The 13,573-nt window shown below is 43.2% G+C and overlaps 1 protein-coding gene across 1 annotated transcript in view; it reads left to right on the top strand.

The window, feature by feature from the left end:
* Window positions 1-5,850: 5,850 nt before the first annotated feature.
* Znrf3 (zinc and ring finger 3) overlaps window positions 5,851-13,573 on the top strand; it is a 147,143-nt gene continuing 139,420 nt past the window's right edge. The window contains exon 1 of the mRNA XM_046427305.2: window positions 5,851-6,338. Coding sequence (XP_046283261.1) covers window positions 6,048-6,338 — 291 coding nt within the window. The 5' untranslated portion in view covers window positions 5,851-6,047. The remainder of the gene's footprint in view (window positions 6,339-13,573) is intronic.

Here is a 13,573-nt window from a genome sequence, read left to right as displayed (position 1 = left end):
TTTCTTGGTCAAATAGGCTTGGGATTACAAATCTATTTCAATTAAATATTGCATTCTAGAGACATGGGCTTCTTGAGAAGGGTTCTGCCCACAGATACAACTGTCTCCTATATATACACTACAGTATTTATACTTCTGGGATCTTGTAGCTTTTTGTTCCTCTACCTTGGCAGCTTAGAAGAGACAGATATTGTAACTACTTGTTGCAATCCATATTTATTGTTAGTTTTCTCTTCTGTCTCTTGGCCAAAATTGGTCTGTAGGTATGTTTATATGTTTATTTAGCTCCCACACTAACACATATCTCTAAAAACTATTGCACACACCGAAGAACCAGTAGATGCTGCAAATAAACCTGGAGTTTTGCTTCTTTTGAACAAATCAGAATACCTGTGAATCTTGGGCCCACATTACCCATAGCAACCATATGCTGAAATAGCCCTTTAGATCAGCCAAATGTTCCCCAGGCCACACTCCCAAAGGTGTTCCCAGTTGAAGCCCCAGTGCCATTTACCACCTCATTTGCAGGTTATTTTTGCTTACACCTGGCCCACCTCACTCACTCACATTCTCTGCCTGGCCCCTGGAGCATTGTTTGAGGAGTTTGTGACTCCTGGTTGGGTGGCCATTGCAAATCAGGGACAGGTTGAAGCAAGGTTTAAACCACTGATGAGTGGGGCCTCGATTGGCCTTCTGCCTTAAGGCTCAAAGTAGACATGGATTGATGGTGTACTTCAAAGGCGGAACAGAAACTTCTAAGGGTTTTGAAAGAACTGCTGCTACTTGTCTGTATAACAACTATTGTACCTTTCAAGAGAATTATATGATGTTTAAATACAATAAATGAAAGTTTCCAGAAATAGATTTAAACACTGTGGAAGAATTCTAGCATGTCTTAAATTTGAATCACCTTAAAGAAGCAAGATGAGATTCAAAGTCTTTAAATTATTTTGTAAAATAGTTAATGTCTACTTACATTTCACTGAAATCTTTTATTGACTTCTTTGTCTGTCTCATATAGTAATAAATGTTTGCAGAAGGCAGGAAAAAGAAAAGGAAGGAAACTACTTGAATACAGGCACTGACTGATCTCTTTTTAGATTGACTTCTTACCTTATAATTTTTTGGTACTGGGGATTGAGCCTGAGGATACTTTACCACTGAGCTACATTCCCATCCCATTTTACATTTTTTATTTTGAGACAGGGTCTCACTAAGTTGTGGAGGCTGGCCTTTAACTGGTGATCCTCCTGCCTTAGCCTCCCAAGTCTCTGGAATTATAGGCATGAGCTACCATGTGTGGTTTAATTTCTATCTTTAAATATTTAGAAGTTACAAAAATAGTACAGGAGGAACTGTGTGCCCAATTCCTAGCTTCCTGCAAAAGTGATATCTTCCATAACTACAGGTCAATTCCTTTTCATCTTCTGATGGCATGTCTTTCCATGGTACAAAATATTGTTATTCTGTAAAGTCTATTGAATGAATGTGTTTGCATATAGAAAACAAGTGTTATCATATGTTGATTTAGCACATTAGTTTATTTATTTTCTTATTTTTGAGTAGGTAATATATATGCATAGTGCCGAATTCAATCAGTATAAAGCATATTTACGGAAAAGCAGATCTCCCTCTCTTTCCTGCCTTCCAGTCACCCAGGTACCTCTTCAGAGACAGTCATTTATTTATTTCTTATGTCTCCTTCCATATGTAATATCTGTAAAACTTCTTATGTCTAGTCTATTTTCTCCCTGCCCACACCTGCCCTTCCATTATAGCCTACCATCTGCACATTTTTTTGCACTTAGCTATATATATTGGAGATCATTCCATAAAAGTTCATAGAGTTTTCAATTTTTTAAAAAATATTTATTTTTTAGTTGTAGTTGGACACAATACCTTTATTTTATTTATTTATTTTTATGTGGTGCTGAGGATTGAACCCAGGGCTTCGCACATGCTAGGCGAGTGTTCTACCGCCAAGCCACAACTCCAGCCTGGGTTTTCAATTTTTTAAAAAATAAAATATTAAATGGATGCACCATAATTTATTTAACTAAACCCCTATTGATGGGCAACTAGGTTGTTTTTTTAAATTTTTATTATTAAAAACATTTCTGCAGTGAATATCCATGTCTTGTTTTTATTTAGCACAGATATAGTCTATTTAGGTACTAATGCATATATTTATGGATTTGAAATGCCTGAACTTCCATATTTGGTCATACAAATGGGACCTTTTTGTCCTATAGGCATAGGAGGCTGAGTACCTCCATGGTGTTTATGTAAAGCAGATTGCATGGTGTATGTGTAAAACACGAAGCAGTTTTAAATAGTCAGGGTAGACCTTGGTGAGGGTGTGAGATTGACCTAAGATAGGGATGCTATATCACTAAGCCATATCCTCAGCCCCTTTTATTTTTTATTTTTATACAGGATGGTGTTAAGTTGCAGAGTCTGGCCTTGAACTTGTGATCCTCCTGCTTCAGCCTCCTGAATTGCTAGGATTATAGGCATGTGCCACCATGCTCAGCCACAAATAGAACTTCCATGGTAGAAAATTTCCTAAAGCTTTGTGTGGTGTTTGCCCTGAGTTTGTGAGATTTACCAAAGATCTAGCAACTTTAACTGATGCTAATGCACCTGTTCTCAGTTATTTTCATCTGAGCTGTGGTCTGATAAGTACAGAAAGGAATATGTTAAGACCAGGATGATTTACTAGGGATGTGCCACACAAGATAATGAATGTCCATCACTTCTTTTCCTGTCATTTGATCAATTCTTTCCTATCATTTGATCAATTTGCTGATCCCATTCTTCCCTCTAACTGACGGGTCTTATCTCTTATTTATTTGAAGTTATTTTTTATTTCCCTTTACTGTCTGCTAGATTCTGGAGAAACTTCATTGCTGGTTAAAAACCTCAATTTCTAAACAGCTACATGCTGCTGAGAGATGAATCATTGTTACCTCTGTGTTGCTGGCCTGTGTCTCATTAACCATCTTTAAGCCGAGTTTTAAAAAATCAGAATTAGTTTCTTTTCTGACTCTCATCTGGATTTTTATCCAGTTTTTGAGGAAGTACTGCTGTTCTTCTCCACATTCAGAATTTATTTTGGTCCCATGAAGCACAGTACTCCTAAGCAGCTGTTAATAAGCTGCTCCAAATGTCTGCAAAATGGGAGGGATACATGATGATGAGCTTATCACTCATTCATTTAGTCATTAATTCATGCAACAAATATTTGTTGAGTGCCTACTCTGGGCCAGGCAGTTTTGGCCTCTCAGTGAACAAGAGACAAAGGTCCCTGCCATCATAGTTTCATTCTCTGGCATGTGTATATGTGGGAGTAGAGACAAAAATAAGTAAGCAAATTATTTAGTATGTTAGAAGGTGATAAATGCCATAGGAATGGTAAGAGGCTAAGGGAGTTTGTGAGTGGGGGGTAGGGCACACATAGCAGTTTTAATTAGTCAGGTTAGACTTTGGTGAGGGTATAAGATTTGATCTAAGACAAGGAAGTAAAAAACAGAGGGCTTCCTTATATAGTATCCTGTATGTATGTGTGCACATGCATGAAAATACAACTGAGGACCATTTTTGTTTTTTAACCCAATTCAGGGTCTCATGCACTATTAGCAAGTGCTCTACCATTAGATGGGGTTATATTGTGTTGCCCAGGATGGTCTTCTCAAACTCCTGGGCTCAAGTGATCTTTACACCCTAGACTCCAAAGTAGTTGGAAACATAAGTGCATGCCAACGCACCCAGCTAAAGGCGTAATTATGTTTATAGGTGTACTGTGATAGATACAATTTGCATAGCAAAAAAATTCACCCTTTGAAAGTGTACAACTTCCTGGTTCTTGGATATTTACAAAGTGTACAATCATCACCATTATCTAATTCCAGAATATTTTCATTACCCCCCCAAAATAACCTATTAGCCTTCACTACCCATTCCTACTCCCTGCCCACTCCCCACTATTCTACTTTCTGTCTCTATATGTTCTGTGCATTCCACATAAATGGAAGCATACCATATGTTTCACTCAGTTTATTTTCAAGGTTCATCCAGGAATGTAGCATATATCAGTATTTCATTTTTGTTTATACATTCATCAGTTGGTGATGACCTTGAAATTTAAAAAAATTTTTTTTAGTTGTAGATGGACATAATACCTTTTATTTTTATGTGGCGCTGAGGATCAAACCCAATGCCTCACCATCTTGAATTTTAAATATTATAAAGGGTCATCTGTGATTGCCCTTGCCCTTAAAGACTAGATGGTGCCATGAGGTTTAGGATGGGGACAATCAGAACTGAGGGTGCTCAGAAGTCAGCATCAGAAGTCTGGTTTCAGAGAAGCCAAGAAGCCGCTGTTCACAGAGCCTACTTTCCCAGGTGCCTCTCTCCTGAGCTTAGAGGCTCTGGGTGATCCAAATGTGGTAACAGATTTGTGGATATCTTCTCAAGTGTATTTTCTAGTTTACATTATTATTATTATTTTTTTAGTTGTTGATAGACTTTTATTTCATTTATATGCGGTGCTGAGAATCAAACCTAGTGCCTCACACATGTCAGGCAGGTACGTTACTGCTGAGCCACAGACCCATCCCCTCCAGTTCACATTTTGAAGTATTTTTTCTACTTTTAAAATGTAACCTTGGTAAGTTGTTTACTCAAGAGAATTCCCAATGAGTTTTCTTTTGGTCTTTTCAATATTTTGGGTGTGGTATCAAGTAGAAGCAGATCATCTTAACCAAATATTTGCAAATATCTGAACAAACCATTCTAGTCAGGTGAGAAGACAGATGGAGGAAGTAGGAATTTAATGTGTGTCTTTTTGAAGGAGGGTTTCGATTCTAATTGATTAGATGAGGAAAGAAAAGGCTTGCTCAAAGAGGAGTAGGGAGTTAAAAAGTTTTTCTTGGTGAATGGGAACCCCCGGCCCTTGAGCACGAGTGGTTGGTATGTTAATCTGGCAGCCATCAATCTGCAGTAAAGGTGTTGGACTCTTTCACCCTTCAGCACAGGATGAGCCTCAAGGTTTCAGAACTTCTTTTGAGGGAGGTGTATCAATTACGTCTTTGGGGCTGTAGAAAGATGAACTCCAGGAGAATCCAAATGACTTCCTCAGAGTTTGTTCCACCTGCCCTTACTCATGTGGTGCAAAGGAACTGTCTGAGCTACACAGACACATCCTGGCACAGCAGAGGCAAGCAGCCCCTGACCGCCGAGGCCTTTCCCGTTTGATCACCGAGGTGGGGGTGGGGATATAGCGCCGGGTGGTGGCGTCCAGCTCTGCTAGAACTCGGGCTTAAGTTCAGGGGACCCGGGAAGGACGAGGCCTTCCACGCCTGAATGGCTCTAACTCCTGCATTAGACCAGGACACGCGGGGCCCGCAGGCAAAACGTGCATAGTCCAGGAGCAGGTTGCGGTCCCGGTTCCCGCCGAACCGTAGCAACCGCCAGGAGAAATGTCGGCGGCTGAAGGGACAGCGCGGTGGAGGCGGAGCGCGGATGAGGGGGCGGAGCGCCGATGAAGGGGCGGGGTAGAGGCGGCCGGCGGGGGCGGAGTGAGGATGAGGGGGGCGGAGCAAGACTGAGAGACGGGGCGGAGCGAGGGTGATGAGGCGGGGCAAGACGGCTGGAGGGGGCGGAGCGAGGACGATGGGGTGGAGCGAGGATGAGGGGAGGATCGCAGACGGAGGCCGGGGCGGGGCGTGCTCAGCCTCAGGGCTCCGCCTCCCGCCGCCGCAGGCGCACCCGCCCCGCCTTCGAGCTCCCTAACAGCCGCGGCTGCGGCCGAGCGCGGGGAGGGAGGGGAGAGCGGGTCACGACGCTGCCGGGGCGGGGATAACCCCTCACGTGGAGCAGATGAAAGGGCCGCGGCGCGACGGCCGGGGAAACCGAGTGGAGCCTGCGACCCACAAAGCCGCTGCCGCCGCGATGGGGCTGTGAGGCGTCCGCCCTAGCTCGGTCCTCCGCCGGCCCGCGACTATGCCCGGCCGCGCCCGCCCTCCGCGCCCTCCCGCCGCAGGACCATGAGGCCGCGCTCGGGCGGGCGCCCAGGGGCCCCGGGCCGCCGCCGCCGCCGCCGCCCCCGCGGCCCCCGCGGCCACCGCCTGCCGCCACCGCCGCCACTGCCGCTGCTGCTCGGGCTGCTGCTGGCGGCCACGGGGCCCGGCGCGGCGCGGGCCAAGGAGACGGCGTTCGTGGAGGTGGTGCTGTTCGAGTCGAGCCCGAGCGGCGACTACACCACCTACACCACCGGCCTCACGGGCCGCTTCTCGCGTGCCGGGGCCACGCTCAGCGCGGAGGGCGAGATCGTGCAGGTAGCTGCCCGCCGCCCGGGCCCCGCGCCGCCGCCGCCACAAGATGGCTCCGGGGGCTGCGCCCGCCGACCCCGCCGCGGGCTGGCTGACTGGCGGGCGGGAGGGGCGGCGAGGAGGCCGGCGGCATCCCGCCCGGGCGGGCGGGACGCGGCCTCCGGGGCACTGCAGCGGGGTCCAGCGCACGTGGGGGCCCGACCTCCGCAGGGTCCGGGGTGGGGGAGGGAGCCGCTGGGCATGGCACCCACTCTCGGGCGGCCCCCGGAGCCCATTGGGTACTTCTGTCTGCCTCAGGTGGAAGTCTCGGGAACTACCTGTTGAATGCCAACTTTGGAAAGACAAGTGTTGAGGAGCTGGGTGGCTTGTTACAGGTCGTAGGCTGTGCTTTCCAGCCAATGCATGCGCCTTTTGGGAACGCCCAGGTTTGTCTGAGGGGCTGACAACATCAGGTTCTTCCCTTGCTACCTGCCGCCAGCCTCACCTGAGTGCTGACCCCTTCCAGCGGGGCTCTGGACAAGCAGGCAGGAAACCTGGCGGAGGAGTGGGGATCGGGGGTGCCCAGCAGTGGTGGTGGAAGGCAGCCGTCGCTGAGTGCTTCAGATTACACTGAATCGGAGGGAGACCGCCTGCCCGTCCCTCGGCCAAGGACTAACGTGGAGGCTTGCAAATCGCGAGCCAGGGTCGCTTTCTGACAGGGCCTCCACCTTACTGTAAATGAAAGAGGTTTGCGTTCCAAAGGAAGCTAGCTAGGGGGAGCGTTAAACTGTGCTCACGGTTTGAAGGAGGGACTCTTCCCTGAAGTCTCTGCGGGTGGTTAGCGGGATAGATTTCCCGCTTCCTTGGACATGATTTTATCAACTTGTTAGTAGAGGGCCAGCGCACTTATGGCTGTTAATAGGCGCGCCTCTGGTGGGGGTGATTTGAAATGGTTGGCATGTCTTTGAGCCTTTTGGGGTGATGGGATCGCTGCAGGGCCTAAGCTTTGGGCCTTTAGTCTTGGGTGAGTTATAAAGAGAAGGGGGCTGTGCGGACTGACTGTATAGCTGCCTAGAGTGTAGATTGCTTCTTCCTTTCTCTTCTCTGGTGCGGATCAGAGCCCAGCCCGCATAGGACTGCAAGCATGCAGCTTGACTCCTTAGAGGTGTGTCCTTTACAAAGAGGGAGGATGGACCAATGCTGTGATTAATCAGATTGCCTTACAGGGCTCTTGACTTGTCTTCAACTTCTATCTGATAAATAGAAGGCAAAACGCGTTGATTGAGTTCTGTGACTACAGACAGTTTTTAAAAACTGTTGAACTTTTTTCTTTATAATATTATTATTACCATCTCTTAACATAAAAGCTTTAGGGAGCATGCTTTGCAGCCGATTCCTAAACATTTCTATTGCAGCCTTCAAGAATAGTTGAACTTAAATCTTGTTCCTTGTGACTTCTTGCCTCTCTTTAAGGCTTTCACTGTGTCCTGATGGCTTTGGAAATTGTTTGATTTACAGCTTTCCAAAGGCGGGGGTGGTGGGTAGGGGGGTTAACGTGGTTCTTCATTTTTTGAGGAGACTTTTGAAGTTTGTGATTTTTACCTCCAGCGTTTTAACTTATACTCTTTATTCACAGCAGTTTGGCTAGCTATCCATTAAGAGAAGTGCTATGCTTTGGAGATAATCTTGGGTTCACCATTTAATACAAAATTAGCAGTTTAAACACACCATTTGTAACTATTTTATCCTTGTGAGTAGAGAGATAATGTGTTAATTTGGCAGAAGGAATTTATTCTCTTTTGAAACTTTTCGAAGTGCTTATCTAATTCTTTGTAGTCCATTAGCTTAGCCAAAAAAAGAAAAAAGAAAAATTAAGTCAACAATTGCTAAGAAAAAATGACATAAATGGCATTTAATAAGTTCACCTGTTAAGCAAACACTAATAGGTGTCCTTAATTCCCTTATAAGTGCAGTAATATTGGTGGGCTTATCTGAGCTATCTGAACAGCCATTCCTTGGTGAATCCGATTTCTTTAATAACTTTATTGTGGTGGCCAACTTGTTGAACTGGTGTCCCTAGATGGAGTGCAGTGTGGCTTTTAGGGCTATGTGTGTACAAAGGCTGGTATGCTTTTATTCTTCGAATACTATGCAGTTGAAGAAATTGTTGTGATCCCTGTCTACTGGCTGTGAATTTTTTTTTTTTTTTTGGTGAGAGGGCTGGGGTTGTAGCTCAATGGAAGATTGCTTGCCTAGCATGTGTGAAGCACTGTGTGTTCACTTCTCAGCACCACATATAAATTAAAAAAATAAAGAATAGGAAAAACAAATAGGTATTCAGCTTCAGATTATTCATGTTTTTTAAGTACTCTGAACTTTTCAAAACCTTTTATGTACTATCTTAAAATACTTAGTGATTTGCATTTAATGTTTTATGATCTTCACAGTTTATTTTCAATAACTAAAGCTAAATAGTAGGACTATAGCCTTGCTTTTTTTTTTTTTTTTTAATATATATCCAGTGGGGTTCTATAACAGTATTGTTCTTGATTAAAAAGAGGGGGAAAAAAACTGAAAGTTTCTCTCCTTTAATAATTTTAAGATAAGAAATTGGTTTGTATTATTAATTTTTTCTTTTCCTATTATATACCAATGAAAATATCTGTGTGTTTATACAGTAGATACCTTATCATAGTCTGGCTTGCCCAGCTATTTCTAATTAGAGTACTTTTTCAATCATTTGCATGGGTTAGGGTATGGAGAAGTGTGTGTGTGTGTGTGTGTGTGTGTGTGTGTGTGTGTGTGTGAAAGAGAGAAGATTGTAATTCAAACCTCGGGATTTAGTCACCAGGAATATTAGTTCTTCCTTGTGCACTTTTAGGCTTAAATAACTATCCCAAGGTCAACAGTATAGGCGGTGTGAAGATATGTGTGTATGTATACATGTGAGTATATATATGTATTTGTACATACACATTTATATATTGTGAATACAGTTATGTAGGTATGAAATTCCATTAATTATTTGTATTATTCATGCACTGTTGTAGGCTATTTGCATGTAGGAGTGTCAGCATGCATTTGGAGAGCTGGAGGAGTTAATTACACTTCTGTAGTTCTGAAGCATGGCACTTTAAAGGTTTTTTAGACATATTGATACATATTTCATCTTTGAGCCAATTTGTTGCTGTTAATGAGATCATTATCTGAAACTTTTAGACTTGGCTATGGAACCCACATGGTTGATGATGTTAAATAAAGAGGCCCGATTAAACACTGGCTAGTGGTATGCGGATTGGTTAAACAAACAAAGAAAATTTGCATTGCTGGAGATGAAAGATTGTTTTAAAGTGGAAATACATTTTTTTCCCCTTGAAGTCAAATATTTAGAAATGCTTTAGGAATTCATTTGTGGAAGGAATCAGAATGATAGATTCTGTGTAACTTTAAAATCAACTTTTCTGGATCCTAGGTCAGATTTGAAGCTGGGAACATTAAGAACTAAATCAGTTTTTTCAGCTGTTAGCTGTGGTAGGAGAGCTGGGTGGTAGATTAAAAACGCTAATTAAGGGGCTGGGTCTCTGTCTCAGTGGTAGAGTGCTCGTCTGGCACACATGAGACCCTGGGTTCGATCCTCAGCACCACATAAAGATAAAGTAAAGGTATTAAAAAAAAAAAAAAACTGATTAAAGTCCTTAAATATCCACTGTTAAACTAAAAGTATCATAGAGAATAATTTTAAGAAACGAATTCCTCTGCCTTGTTTCCCTGTCAGTGTGGTTTTTGCAGGTTAGCATTTGATCAAATACTTTCTTTTCATCTCCATTTTGAGCTAACAGGCCTGCCTCTAAAAATTGACTTGGCCTAATAGAACAATTACATGCTGACAGCTGACCTGGATTTACACAGAAGGGATTGCTGACTGTCTTGTCAAATGGGCCTTCATGGGTTAAAGCCAAGCATTTAATTTGGAGGAAGAATTAGGGCTGTATTTTGTGACCTTATAAATTCTTAGAGTCTCCTATTTTCTGTCTTGTACTCTGAGATCTCACGGAACTTACTAGTATAATTCAGAATAAGGATGAAGTTGGGAGTGGGAGGTAAGTGTGGAGTCTGTAGACTAAAAGGAAGGCATCTATGGCTTCCATTTATGAGCCTGTGTTGTATACAAGGCAATGTGCCAAGCATGTCATGTGTTTGTCATCTCATCCTGACATTAACTCAGAATTAGCAACTATTGTTAACCCATTTTACAGAGGAGGAAACTGACAGGCAAGTTTAATTCTCTAACCTCACACAGCTAGCAAATGATAAAACCCGTATTGAAACCCAGATCTGTATGGGTTCCTTGATCTTTTTTTTTGGCCAGATAAACAACTTTGCTTTGTTAGGATTTTGTTATTAATTCAAGTCTAATGTTTAACGATCTACTACAGGAGTTCTTAACCCAAGGGTCATAGATATCCAGAGATGTCCTGTGAACCTTTGAATTTATTCACACATTCTTGTGAATGGGCACTTTTGTTTTCCTAAGCAGACATGCAAACTTCTTGGATGGTTCTGAAGTGCTACCCTCCTCCCAAGAGGAAAAGAGAAGGTCTGATCTACTACTTGTCATGGACTGGAATAGTCCAGTACTAAGAATTTGAGTGAGGTGATGTGGGGCTTAGGCTGGCAAGAGAAGGAGGGAAGAAGGCTGTGTATTTCTAGGCCTCCCCGGAGTATATTAATTTGATAGACATTTACCAGAGCCCTGTTCTGCATTGATACTATCTTCTGGTGTTCACAGTCTCTTGTGGTGTTCACAGTCATGTGCATGGATAAATGATAATCCTTCCTGACGGGGTTTTCCCAGTCAGGAAAAAAAAAAATGAAAAAAATAGTCAAATAATTTTTTTAAATTTAGATGAAGTGCAAAAAGATGATCTGAATGCAGGATTTGGGAGGATAGTATGAATGTATTCCTTTCCACAGTTCATTGAAAAATTAAGTGATGTGTCTGTTGGCATTGAAATGCTTTAAGAGCAGCTCCTCACACCTTCCCTTGTGGACCTAAACTCTGAGGGAGTAGTTCCATTTGTTTTTATTCACCCCGGATCCATCCCTGAGACTCCCATACCTGCTACTTACTCATCAGACACTTGATATTTGTTTAATGAATGATGGATTTAGAGTGGACGTCAGGTAGACACTGAGTGTCATGGGGTTTGATTAATTAATGAGAACAACTTTGTCTGGCTTGGCTGATTAACTTCAGGGTTATTTTTCCTTTTTGGTTATTTCCACAAGTTTGCTTGGTTAGAAGGAAAGGATATCTCTCTCTGGTTCCAGAAGACCCACTGGTATTATAAAATTGGGTTATATGGAGAGATCTGTGTGGGGTATGCACATTCCAGGGCAGGATACCTAGCATTATAAAAGTCTCAAGTTAACCTTTTCCAGGTAAAACACTACAGACACTGTGGATAAAAAGATGTTTGAATCACTTGTGTCCCCGGGAGTAATTATAAAGGTTTGGTATTCAGAAAATCATCATTAATCTGAATATATGCTAAGTGAAAGATTTTGCTTATGACGGTTTCCCTAGTTTGAAGAATGTGGATTTATAATTTATAGTTCAAGGCAAAGGTGATATTTAAATTAATCTTCATGATCAAAAAGAACCAGTTGTAGTCCTTTAATATGTTAGATAATAAGACCAAACTCCATAGAGGTAAAGCACCTTACTTAGGGCCACATGGAAAAACCCAGGGTTAATATTCAGGTCCCCCAACTTCAGGCTTTGTTCTCCCTGGCTGCATCTGAGCAGAGGGTACTGGGGAAGAGCAGATGCAGAAGCATGCCTTATGATCAGGTAGATTGTTGAGGAAAGGCAGGCACTCTTCAATTGTACATTGAGTTTAAGTGGTTGCTTTTCCTCTCTAATTAATTTAAATTGAATCTGTCAGTGTTTGTCAGAACTTTTAAAAATAGCTGCTAATTAAGCTGGTACACACTTGTAGTCCCAACTACTGAGGAGGTTGAGGCAGGAGGCTCTCAAGCTCAGCCTGGGCAATATAATAAGAGCCTGTCTCAAAAGAAAAAAGCTACTAATGATTAAGTACTTACTTACCATGTGCCAGGCCCTGGGTAGTGCTCTGCTCTCATTTAACAGATAAGGTAGGTGACATTTACCAGGTTTTCAGATGAGTAAACTGAGTGGAGAGGTAAAGTCACTTGTCAGAGACATTGAGCATGTCAGTAAGTAGAGCTGAGATTCAAACTCTGGTCCTAAGACATTTCTATTTTCACAAGACTGCTTCACTTGTCACTTCTTGTGATGAGGTTATCAAACCGATGGTGGAATTTAAAGTTGAGCTTAAACCGTGAATCAAGAAGTGAGTCTATATCATCAACTGGGAAAACTCCCTACCCTCACAGAAATTTATTTCCTTCCTTCCTTCCTTTCCAGCTTGCTTTCTTCTTTTTGTAATTACAGAAGGATCATTCCAACTTGTTTTTTCCACTAAGAGCCAGGCTGCCAAGTTTGGAAAGAAGGACCAGTGACTTGAAGTATACAACTGTCACTTGATGGCACTTCCGTTGTTTTTGGCTATTGGAAAGCTGGAACGGCTGAAGTATTCTGGCGTTTAAAGGGATTTCTGGTGTGAGACACACCTCCTTCCTGTGGCTGACTTTTCAGAGCCATTCAGAGTCTGCATGGCTTTCTCCAAAGAGGTCATGTACTATGTTCATTGCCTTTCTTACTTTGCATAGGCTGCACATTCCCTAATTGTTGATTAAAAGGCTTTAAGAGCCCAAAACTGTGCATCGCCCTGCTCCTTCTTTTGGCAGACATTTAGTGGTGCCCTCTGTCCACCAGACCCCGAAAGGGGTGAAGCAGGGAACCAGATGAGTAAGATTCAGAACCTGCCTGCAGGCAGCTGAGGGTAGGTAGCTAGACCCCAAGCTGTTACTTGCCCTGGGACTGAGGCTACTGAGAAATCCCTGGAATAGGAAACTTGGTCCTGGTACTGAGTTTGGGCCTGGGCAACCCATTGTATGTCACAACACAGTATGTGGATTTGAACAGTTTGGCCTTTCCCCCACTCCTTTCTACTTACCTTTGAGGTTAAGGCTGATAACCCGTTGTGGAGACGTGCCTTTGTACCTGTCAAACAGAATAGGCGGGAGGTAAAGAGTGGAGTCTCTTTGTTCTATTTGTAGCCTGAATGAGATGTTTTAAAATCTGACTTTTAGCAGCTCTGTTGACTCATGATAGT

Source organism: Marmota monax, unplaced genomic scaffold (genome assembly GCF_021218885.2).
Source record: "Marmota monax isolate L192 unplaced genomic scaffold, Marmota_monax_Labrador192_F-V1.1 WCK01_AAM20220418_F8-fsc00177, whole genome shotgun sequence".
In the NCBI taxonomy this organism is placed as follows: Eukaryota; Metazoa; Chordata; class Mammalia; order Rodentia; family Sciuridae; genus Marmota; species Marmota monax.
The sequence above is the reverse complement of the archived record's forward strand: the minus strand, read 5'-3'. Positions and strand labels throughout refer to the sequence as shown.